This window comes from Cucurbita pepo, chromosome LG11 (assembly GCF_002806865.2).
Source record: "Cucurbita pepo subsp. pepo cultivar mu-cu-16 chromosome LG11, ASM280686v2, whole genome shotgun sequence".
NCBI classification, from domain to species: domain Eukaryota; kingdom Viridiplantae; phylum Streptophyta; class Magnoliopsida; order Cucurbitales; family Cucurbitaceae; genus Cucurbita; species Cucurbita pepo.
This window is the reverse complement of record NC_036648.1, coordinates 6,676,748-6,687,833: the sequence shown is the minus strand read 5'-3', so window position 1 is coordinate 6,687,833 and position 11,086 is coordinate 6,676,748. Positions and strand designations below refer to the sequence as shown.

The 11,086-nt window shown below is 36.7% G+C and overlaps 2 protein-coding genes across 3 annotated transcripts; one reads left to right on the top strand and one right to left on the bottom strand.

Moving 5' to 3' along the window:
- Window positions 1-3,554, bottom strand: LOC111806188 (tetratricopeptide repeat protein 1-like). The gene is made up of 5 exons (XM_023691569.1): window positions 3,188-3,554; window positions 2,271-2,450; window positions 1,006-1,132; window positions 760-873; window positions 1-400 (listed from the first exon to the last, which is right to left on the bottom strand). The coding sequence occupies exons 1-5, from the start codon at window positions 3,440-3,442 to the stop codon at window positions 285-287; spliced, it is 792 nt and encodes a 263-aa protein (XP_023547337.1). The 5' UTR covers window positions 3,443-3,554; the 3' UTR covers window positions 1-284.
- A 955-nt stretch (window positions 3,555-4,509) lies between these two features.
- Window positions 4,510-10,299, top strand: LOC111806190 (HD domain-containing protein 2-like). 2 transcript variants are annotated; one of them, XM_023691571.1, is made up of 8 exons: window positions 4,510-4,654; window positions 5,102-5,226; window positions 5,357-5,394; window positions 5,764-5,871; window positions 5,990-6,069; window positions 6,597-6,633; window positions 9,127-9,168; window positions 9,853-10,299. In XM_023691571.1, the coding sequence occupies exons 1-8, from the start codon at window positions 4,520-4,522 to the stop codon at window positions 9,879-9,881; spliced, it is 594 nt and encodes a 197-aa protein (XP_023547339.1). In that variant the 5' UTR covers window positions 4,510-4,519; the 3' UTR covers window positions 9,882-10,299. The 2 variants fall into 2 exon arrangements, with proteins under 2 accessions (XP_023547339.1, XP_023547338.1); XM_023691570.1 differs by having other exon boundaries at window positions 9,842-10,299.
- The last annotated feature ends 787 nt before the right edge of the window (window positions 10,300-11,086 follow it).

Here is an 11,086-nt window from a genome sequence, read left to right as displayed (position 1 = left end):
TTCACTGAAACTCACAAATCACCCTTGAACTAAACAAATCAGCAAAGTCTACAATCATAAGGTACAACCAACAAATAAAGCAGCATGCAGGGGAAACACAGCAGCAATTTGCCATCTGAAAGATCAAGTAAACTATACCCCCAAATTTTAACACTACCATCAATTATATTCATTAAATCCTGGAATGAACAACGCCCGGTACAAACGGGTATCGATTTTTATTCTTTTTCCGTATACTATTCTCTTACCATCGTCGTCGTAAATACAAATCGGGTAAAGCCAAGCTATTGTTGGAATGAAATCGAATAGGAACCAGTATTTGGGTCTTTGACAGCCTTGAAGTTGTCCACGCTCATGCCAAAACGACCCAACAAAGAATTGCCCATGTCTTTTAACTTTCCTGCTCAAACAGAAGCATTGCAAATTCATGAATAGGGTCAAAAAATATCGACTTGGAAGACGAAGTAATTGTTCGAACGACATCCAATGTGTATTCACTCGTCTAGATGCACAAAATGCAGTAATTACGAGTTTAAAGTTTGTTTAACATAAAGATTATATATGTAAAAAAGTTAGAATGAAAAAACTCGATTGGCTCTGCCATGGTTCTTTGTTAGCGCGTAGCAACATCCATCGAGAAATAACGACTACTTCGCATGCATGTGACTAATCTTTGAACGGTAGGGAAGCAGATTCTAAAACAAAGAATAATGAAATACGATACTGAAAAGACTTTTAAAACAGTATAATGCTGCGTACCAATCATCTCTTCTTTCATCTTTTCTCGTTTTTGTTCGGCTAATGGTTCAAGGCGACGGATGGCCTTCTTAGCTTGGTCATTTGACGAGTCCAATTCCAATATCTTTTTCATATCTGTAAATAGATAAGATATATGTTGGAAGGAAGATTACTACAACAGTTCCAGAACAAAATGGAAAGCTCTAAAGAAAACAACTGCAGGCAAGATTGACCATTTTAAGGTAACATAAGCAAAGCAAAGTTTACCATGAATGGCCTCCTCAAAGTGTTCAAGCTTCTCGTGAGCCTCTCCTCTTCTAGACAAAGCTTTGACATATGCAGGATTGATTTCAATTGCCTTTGAGCATGCTTTGATCGTCTCATCATATTTTTCCTTAAAACAAATTATGTTCAAGATAATCACTACGTGATACAAACATACATTATCCTGCTGATGAGAAGAAAAAATGCATGTGGAATTAAAGCAAAACCTCACAAGAAAGGTCTAGATTCAATCCATCTTAATTGAAAAATGGAAGCAATCAGACCAAAATAATGTTTAGCGAACAAATTAAGTTCACAAGACAGCCAAAATTCAGATGCATGCACTAAGAAGTTAAAATATACATGCATAATATTAATATTTAGTGACAAAGGAGAAATTTGAGGCATGTGAACAGAACAAATACATCCTCAAGGCCTTGGCTTTTTGAAGGATCATAATTTTCATGCGATAGCCCTCCCGACTTCAGTTTATTTATGTATTTATTTTTAATGGGTTCAACTTAGATATCGAAATCATTAATGCCGAGCGTAGACGAGGCTTCTACTTGAAATTGGGCAAAAGTATTCCAAAAGACCTCCCCAAGTCAAAAAATCACAGAGTAATTATAAAATATTTGTCCATCATCCCCCAAGAAGAAGCAGCTAACAGTATCCTAGAAATAATAGTAGCTTATATCTATCCCGATTAAGAGTTTTCAACTCCTTTCTAGCCCGAAGACTAGGCATTAATCGGCAAAGTCCAGAGATCCTACACAACGAGTTTGAAAGAATGACCACATGATATCAGAAAAAATGAATCTTTCACATGGAGAGGTGATTTCAAATTTGTACTTTCAGGTCATTCAAAAGCTTCTGTTTCCAATTTAAAAGAGGGAGGAGGAGAGAAAGCAACAGCACATCCCCCAAATTATTCAAGGTCTTCACAAAATTGCACATGTTCCTATATTTATGAATGGAAATTTCAATAAATCACCATCTTTCTGGGTTGGTGATTATTGAAGCCACTCATAATAGCCTCAAGATTAACAAAAACTGAAATTGGGACTAACAACAGCATCCGTGTAGAAATTAAGCATGCTAACGTAAGATCGCATAGATCATTAAAATTGGACGTGTAACCCTCTAGTGACATTCGTGAAGACATAAAAAATATGAATATGGCTGTAATGCATAAAAAAAAATGGAGAAAAATATATAAACAAGATAACACAAGGCAGTCTTTTTCATTTCAGATCGAGAAAACATACTAGTTTCAGAAAACACACGCCACGGTTTGCATGGCATATGGACCGTAACTCCACTGCAGAGGGCATGTCCGGAGCAATGTTCAAAGCACGATCATACTCCATTATTGCTTCCTCATATTTCCCTTCTCCAAACAGTTTATTGCCCGCCAACTTTGCATTATTTGCTTCAGCCAAGGCTTTCTGCCAGATATGTAATAGAAAGATTCAGATCCACACGACTCAAGAAAAAATGAACCAAGAAAATTTTAAGCTTGCATGAAGGACGAACATATCATGTCAATAACAAAATTTTAATAGCTTAGATATCCATTTACCAATTACTTATTTCTAGATAAAAGAGACCTGTTTCTCATAATTAGAGGAAAATAATCAACGAGAGCTGTATAAGAATCATGTCGGTAGGTCATGTCATCCCAACCAACAAGGAAAATCAAGATCCTAAACAAATCACAAGCTGTCCAACAGTTCCCTTGGCTCCATCAAAATATCCACAACTTAAAATTCCCTACAATCCGAAATTCTTTGAGAACGGGTTTTTCTTCTCGCACACGAAAACACAAATCAACTGTCCGTGATATCAAGATCAAAGCGATATGAAGACAATTCATTTGCATACATTCATCAATACTCATTCAAACATTTCAATGTGGAACCAAAATCGTCAGCAGAGTAAATGATCCAATCGTCGAACATCATTACGGTCCAGGTTAAGAGCTGTAGAAAACTTCAAACAAAATTGAAATTGGAGAAGGGGAAAAACAACACATGAACTACTTTAAAGTTAAAATGGATACCAGAGAAATTGAATCATTAATGTTATTGCCGATAATGCTGATCGCAGAAAGCAAAAGAAACCAATTGCCAAGCAAAAAAAAAAAAACAAACAGCACTAAACAGAGCTCAAAGGAGGGAAAGACCTCTTTAATCTCATCTTCACTGAGCGCGGCAATTTGTTCCTCGTGTTCTGGATGTTGTTCAGGATGCTGTTGATTCTCATCACCACTATCACCAAGCTCCCCATCGCTGGCAGTCTCGTAGCCATCGGAAGGTTCTTTGCTCGCACTAGATGTTGACGGAACACCGCTTGAATCCATCGTTTTTTGGGTTGATGCAGAGGCCTTCGGAGGACTGGGAACTTCGTCCTCGGATTCCTCCATTTCTATCCGAACCATTTTCACCCACGAATCAACAAAATTCTAAGATTTTGGAACGATTTGGTTCTCAGATTCTGGGTTTTAGGGAGAGAAGACGAGACTCTGCGTTTATAAATTTGTTGCAAGAAACGAAGACAATTTCATTCCAGAAGCCTCTTTATAGATTCTTTTTGGACTTTGGGCCTTTCAGTGTTCTTCATAATATTGGGCTGAGTTAGGCCCAATTTTACTTTTTCTGGGCCGTGTTCTTTAATAGTATATTGGGCTGAGTTAGGCCCAATTTACTGTCTACTCTACAAGGATGGGAAATGCACCCGTTACCACCGAGCTACTCTATGGCACAATGAGAGCGAGCGTTACAAGACGAGTGTCTCGGACGACTTCCTTTGAAATGAATTTTTTAAAGACAGTGTTGACATTGCGCCCCACCCCATTTGTCGAAGGTTGGTTGTGCACTCGCTATTTGGTATAGAGTCCATAAATGATACGACACGGACATGAGATGGTCCAATACCTCGATAGAAATCGGATAGATGGATATTCGGGAGATCCCGATGAGATGAACAATACATGGGACCGTTTTCGATGAACATGTCTGAGTAAGCTACGATGATCGATGATATCCTAGGACTTGAGATGGTATCATGACATGAAGATCATGTGATTGGGAATCTAGATGACATAATTGAGACTCGCGTGCACAAGAGAGACCATGGGCATAGTAGAGACAAGGTCAAGTCGGGATGACTTGACTTAGTATAGAGTCAAGTCAAACAGAGTCACAAACGATTGAACATGTATGCACGGGCGCACGTATGTAGCCGAACCAGCTTGAATTCTACACGAGCTGTGTTCTGTTGGTGAAGACAAACCTCACGTAAGGTTCAACAAATCCACAAAGACGGATAGAAAATGTATATGGGACTTGGATTTCCGTTAAAGCTTGTAATGAGTGTGTCAAAATCATGACGCCGCACGGTTGAAAATGTATGATCTCACTCCTTGTTGCACTCGGGACAAACCAACCAACCAAATTAACTATTTTAAATTTCTTTTAAACTCGAGAGCTTAACTCTCTTGTGCTCTCCTTCGTTTATGGCAACTGGAGAAGCTCCTTCCTCCTCGACGCCCGTCGACGGCGGCGCTGCTCTTAACCCTCCTCCTTCCTCCGACATAGCAGCTTCAGCTTCTTCGGCTATTGATTTTCTCACCCTCTGTCAGCGCCTCAAGGTAACCTTAAATGCTGCCATTCAAACAATGCATTTTCTAGTTTCAAGTTGTTTGATGGGTGGTTTCCTCGCTAGAAATGTGAGGGAAAGGGATACAAAAATGGAACCAGAGTTTCAAGTTGTTTGATGGATTTAAAGCATTAACCAATTTATCTATGGTTTCTTTGCTCTGTGTTTGGATGAATATCTAGGGCGAGTATTGTCGATTTTTCTGTATTTCTCGAGTAATGGATGAAATATCTAGGGCGAGTATTGTCGATTTTTCTGTATTTCTCGAGTAATGGATGATGTTCATTCCCATTTTCCTGTTTAAAGGTTGGGGTCTGTATTTCTCCTATTCATTTATAGCTTGATTGTCAATAAACTAAACGGAAATCTGGTTTATGTTATTTATTTTCCAGTTTTCAAGTGTTGTTTGATCATGCCATTTTATTTCAATCTGAATTAGACTACGAAAAGAACTGGCTGGGTTCGTAGAAGAGTCAAGGATCCCGAATCCATAGCAGATCATATGTACCGAATGGGAGTAATGGCGCTCATTAGTTCGGATATTCCGGGCATCGATAGAGACAAGTTTGTTATTCCTAACATTTTATGATCAGCTCTTATGATTATGTTTCACTCTTCATCATTGTCATTGTTTTCGGCCCCTTGTACTGTTGTGTGGAAGGTGTTTTGATGCTATATTTATGTATATCTTCAGGTGTATAAAAATGGCAATTGTACATGACATTGCAGAAGGTGAGTTATAATTTCTTGTCCTTCCTTTATTGTTTTATGTTTCAATGTCATTTGGACTTAATTAGCCTTACAAGAGACAGCGATAACATCTTTTGTCTAATGTTGGATTAGAACGATATCAATATTGCCTAGATATTTGTCTGAAACAAACTTCATGTTCTTGGGATTAATTTTTCTTTGAACTCCAATTTTATTTCTTCTAGTTTGATAATTTCTCCAAAAGTGTAACATTGAAAGGCGAGATAAATATATAGCCTTGAAAAGGATTAGAAGTCAATCTATGTAGGCATCCAACCATATTCATCTTGAATTGTTGGGAGTGCTGCTATTAAATAAAAAATTTCAATGACTTGCATATCATTTGAACAGCAATTGTTGGTGACATTACCCCATTTGATGGGGTTTCAAAGTTGGAAAAGAGTAGACGAGAACAAGAAGCATTAGACCACATGTGCAAAGTGCTTGGTGGTTCAAGAGGTATGCCATTCAGTCATTTATTTTGAGATTCTAGGGGTCAGGATACATTTTTCCTGCATGCATCATGGTTTGTCTGTCAACACCTTTTTTCTTATAAAAATATGTGTGAAAATTGCAGCCAAGGAAATAGGTGAATTGTGGATGGAGTATGAAAATAACAGTTCACCAGAAGCTAAAATTGTGAAGGATCTTGATAAGGTCAGCTACGTAAGCTTAGAAAGTTACGAAACTAAGCTCGATGCTTAATACTTGCTATGTTTTTTCTCTTCTCGACACCAATGATGTTTTTTTTTTTCCTGTTGTTCTTTCAAACAAGCATCTTGCACATATGCTATATGCACTCTACACAATAATTATATCATTTATAAATTTATTGATCAATATATTAATTCTAAAAATGGAAATGCTAAGATAAATAAATTCTCATCTACCTTAGCTGATTATTATTGGCAGTAGACTGTGAAGTTAGCTCATAGCCTGTAATGGATAAAAAAATGTAGCTGGCAGCTGTGGCAGTTGTTGGTTCATGAAAATTTTTGCGAGAGAAATAGGGTACGATAAGATATTTTTATTTTCCCATGTGAGGATCGTTGAAATGTAATTAACTGTGTGACGAGGAAGTACACATGGTAGGCGTATGTGATAATTATGCTTGATAGCAAAGAAGTTCTTGTTTGATGCTCATCACGGTTAACCTTTATTTACTTTTTCATGGTTTTCTACAGGTGGAGATGATTCTTCAAGCTTTGGAATATGAAAGTGGTTAGTCTTCTTTTCCTGACATCTATTAACACATATTTTTTCTTGTTTGACATATTTCTCAAAAGCAGCTGCTTTCTTTAATGGATAGTATATGTCAAATTTGAAAGGTTAAATATGAGAGGAAACTACAAATTTTGTTATGACATTTGTATGGGAAAGTAACAGCGGTTTGTTGAAGTCTTTAAATCCTATTGGCGAGGATGGTTTTGTACTCTTTCCCCCTTCATATTTATAGCCGGTTCATCTCATAAACTACATCCATCAAGAATAGCATGAAAAAAAGGAGAAATAGCAGATTTTCTTTCCCACATTTGTGGAACTATCAAGAAGCTTAGCTAAGATCAACAGGAGGTTTTGTCTTGTACTTTGAAGCATAGCAAGGCCGAATACAAAGGGTAAATAAAGGGCTTTTAGGTTGGAAGGGAAGGCATAAGTATCAACCACCTTCAATCTACCTTCAATCTGTGGACGATGTCATCTTCTTCTCTGATTTGTCAGATGTCTCCTCCATAAAAAAAACATTGGATAAAATATCTCTAAAAAAACAAAGATTATTGGTTAGCACAAAAATTATCAAAGACCTTGCAGGAGATACGATTGTAAAAAGGGTTAATGGCCGAATATGTACCTAGAATTACCCTTAAATGGGACCACAAATCCCTTTCATTCTAGAAGACCATTATTGAAAAAATAGAAATAAGATTATCCACATGGTCATCATGCTACACTTCCAAAGGTGGAAGGCTCTCCCCAATACAAGCCACACTTTCTAACCTCCCTTATTATTATATGTCTCTATTTGAAATTCCACAAAAAAATGGCTACGACTATAGGAAGATCATAAACTTTTGTGGAAAGATGGTCCACACCTTGTCTGATGGTAGGACTTGGTCTATTTTTGATAAAGGAGAAGAATAAAGATCTTCTTGCCAAATGGATATAGAGATATAATCACGAAGAAAGCGTATTGTGAAGAAAACTTATAAAGGTCAAATATACTCCTACATCATATACAAATCGACCCTCTTCTTCTGAAAAGGAGCCATGGAAAGACACCAAAACCTCATCACTAGCCGAATTCGCCGTAGGGTGGGTGATGGAGGAAGCACATCTTTTTGGACCGATTCCTCGATTGGAAACATCATGCTAGCCTTGCAGTATCCACTTCTATATAGACTCTCTCATAGCAAAATGGCCACGATCCAAGAAATATGGAATGATGTCAACAAATTATAGGACGTGAGGCTTGGTAGGAACCTAAAGGATAACGAAACTACAGAATGGGATGAATTAAGCCTCGACCTCGCCCCAATTGTATTGTCTAAAGAAGCAGACTCATTGACATGGCTTCCTAGTCATAACAGGGTCTTCTCTACCAAATCTTGTATCTTGGATGATGAACATAAATCTTGTATCTTGGATGATGAACATAGGGAAAAAAGTAGATGCAATAAAATTCACACTAGCAAAGACAGAATGGAAAGGAAATCACCCTAAAAAATGAAGTTCTTCTTTTTGAAATAGACATAAATAGCCATAAAGCTATTAGTACAAAGCCATTAGCACAAGTGAAAATCTAAAAATAAAAAAAAAATAAAAAGCCTATATGACTATTTCCAACTTGCTGCCCACTATGCAAGAAAGACAACCAATCACTAAACCATTTATTTATGCAATGCACATGCGCTCAAATTTTTTGAAGGATCCTCAATACCTTCAAATGACATCTCACTTTTCCCATGGAAGTAAAAGATTTATTGGACATGGCCTTGACATACCACCCCTTCAAGAATGCAGGAGTCTTGCTATGGAAAAATCTCATTATAGCTTCTCTTGGACATGTGCAAAGAAAGAAATTAGAGACTATTCACAGAGAAAGCACAAGCTGACACTACGCTTTTCGACAATATTGTATACCACGCTATATCTGGGTTAAATTGTTTAATACTTTTGCTATATCTGGGTTAAATTGTTTAATACTTTTGCTTCCTATAGTCATACCTCCCTCGTTGTAAATTGGAAAGGTTTTTTAAAAATATCATGGATAACCCATCCTTTTTATAAATTTCAAACATCAATAAANAAAAAAAAAAAAAAAAAAAAAAAAAAAAATTGTACCTTCACCTGCCAATAAATTTCTTACCCACCACAATCAGTAAATGAGTATCACAAATATTTCAGATCTTCACAGTACTTTTGTTTCTTTCATTTATGTTCTGAAGAATATCAGATGCTAATATCACAGACAGGTGGCTGATGCATCTAAACCTTTTAATCTTGGTTTCACGCCATCTTTCAGATGACCCTCTGGTTTAACTTTTTTTTATACCTTCCAACTGGACTGACATAATTCTTGGAATTAATATTTCCCCTGAAACTTTCAGTAGGGTCATTAGTTCATTCTTGTCTTAAATAACTCGTCTTATTAAAATCTTTTACTACGCCAAATACTACAATTGATGATGGTAATCCAAGTTATTTGTCTGTGTGCAGAACAAGGAAAGGATTTGGATGAGTTTTTTCAGTCAACTGCGGGTACATTTATTTCTCTTCTTTGGTCTTTTATTTGGTGTATGTTTGGCATGTTTTTTTAAAAAAAGTGTTTTGAAGTGAAACATTTATTTTATAAGCACTTGAAAATTTGTGTAATCCTTACTCTAAAAGTGCTCTAGCTGCTTTTTTATCTATTTTTGGAAGCTTCTGAACCACTTTTAAGTATCGAAAATTTGGATACTTTTGGTTGGTCAAAAGCACTTCTTATCCCAATAAGCAATTTAAAGGACATGCCAAACACACACTAAGTCACTTCTTTGCTAATTTATTTCTTTTGACAAATTAAATGATCAATGCTGTTTTGTGTAAAAGTAGTATCTCATAAAAGAGGTATAACGAACACGAATACTTGTTCTTGTCCAGCCTTTCCTGTCTGTCTATTCAGCTATTGTGATCTAAACCATACGATTTAGACCCCAATGGGGCCAACCCCATTATCGGTCGACATACTAAATATGTTTCTTTTTTTCTTTTCTTTTTGACAAATCAAGTGACATTTATGTAAACCCCATACTAGTTACCAAAGTAAGCCATCTTTCTGTTCTTAAGTAGTAAACTGTACATTTCAAAATTAATTTAAATTAGTCCTGGGTTTCTTGTGTTGGTCATTTCTTATTCCACTTGTAGAACCCTACTTATTCCATTAAGCACGTAGGGAAGTTTCAGACCGAGCTGGGACGATCTTGGGCGTCTGAGGTAATATCAAGGAGAAGAAGGGATATCGATGATGGGCCCACAGTCAAAATTTCAGAGAATTAACATGCCAATTCACAGCCCAAGAATTGAGGTTACTGTTTATTTGGCAACACATTTGATTTCTAATATTTGATTTTCGATTTTCTATTTTCTTTGATCATTTTAAGCAGATTTTTTTGTTGAATTGCAAGAATACATCATCATGCTCTAAGGCCAACATGTCTAAATTATGGTTTCTATATAGCCTACTCAATGCTCGAGTTAGATGTTGTCTGGTGGGTAAGGATTAGGGAAAATGGCACATTGGTACAAGTAGAAGAATTGTTACACGTTTCAAGTGTGAGTAGTAATTTTATTCTATATGTACCAAAAGTCGAGATTGTGAGATCTTTTCTTGATTCCTACGTGCCTTCATTATATTTCTATGATCCTTTCCTTGTTTCTTTCTGTTGATTAAGAAGCAATTTGGAATTGGGTTCCATGTGGAGGAACCTCTTCTTGGCGGAAAGGAATGTTTCCTTGGGAGACTTTATATTCTCTAAAGTATGATAATGCCAAAGGTGAACATGACATTTGCTAATATTTCGAGTGGAATGCACATGACGTGGACATGATTGCACATTGCTCATTAAGCGTGCACACAATGAGCAAAGGGAAGAGAGAGGATGTAAGATCCTACATTGTTTGGAGAGGGAAACGGAGCATTCTTTACCAGGACGTGGAAACCTCTCCCTAGCAGACACGTTTTAAAACCTTGAGGGGATGCCTAGAAGGAAAAGTCCAAAGAGGATAATATATGCTAGCGGTGAGCTTAAACCGTTACCAAAGAGGTTATACTTGGATTGGTAGGGACGTTTGAGTTTGAATTGATTTTAGGGCGTGTTCGGCTTCGTGAGCCTAACCCTATTTAAAGTTCTTCGAGGTACACGTTTGAGTTTGAGTATGTAGCATAAAGATGGATGATTTTACCTACTACAATGCTTTAGAATACCAATATATATTGTTCTTAGTACTTTTATAAACTAGATGAATAGATCTCCAATAGAAGACATTGTTACAATTTCAAGCAAAGAGAGAGTTCACCTATTGCCAAAGGTCATTTTATAAGGGACTTTGGCTTATTCTAATCTCAACTATACCTAAACTAAAAGGATAATCCTATTTTATAAGATAGGATTTGTTGTCTTGAACCTTTATGCTTTTA

Excerpts from the sequence above, each read along its gene's own strand:
- LOC111806188 (XM_023691569.1), bottom strand. The coding sequence starts at position 3,442 with ATGGTTCGGATAGAAATGGAGGAATCCGAGGACGAAGTTCCCAGTCCT. Across the intron at positions 2,451-3,187 it reads GTGAAGATGAGATTAAAGAG|AAAGCCTTGGCTGAAGCAAA; the intron begins GTCTTTCCCTCC and ends CATATCTGGCAG. Across the intron at positions 401-759 it reads GATGAAAGAAGAGATGATTG|GAAAGTTAAAAGACATGGGC; the intron begins GTACGCAGCATT and ends CTGTTTGAGCAG.
- LOC111806190 (XM_023691570.1), top strand. The coding sequence starts at position 4,520 with ATGGCAACTGGAGAAGCTCCTTCCTCCTCGACGCCCGTCGACGGCGGC. Across the intron at positions 5,227-5,356 it reads CCGGGCATCGATAGAGACAA|GTGTATAAAAATGGCAATTG; the intron begins GTTTGTTATTCC and ends GTATATCTTCAG. Across the intron at positions 9,169-9,841 it reads GTTTTTTCAGTCAACTGCGG|GGAAGTTTCAGACCGAGCTG; the intron begins GTACATTTATTT and ends TTAAGCACGTAG.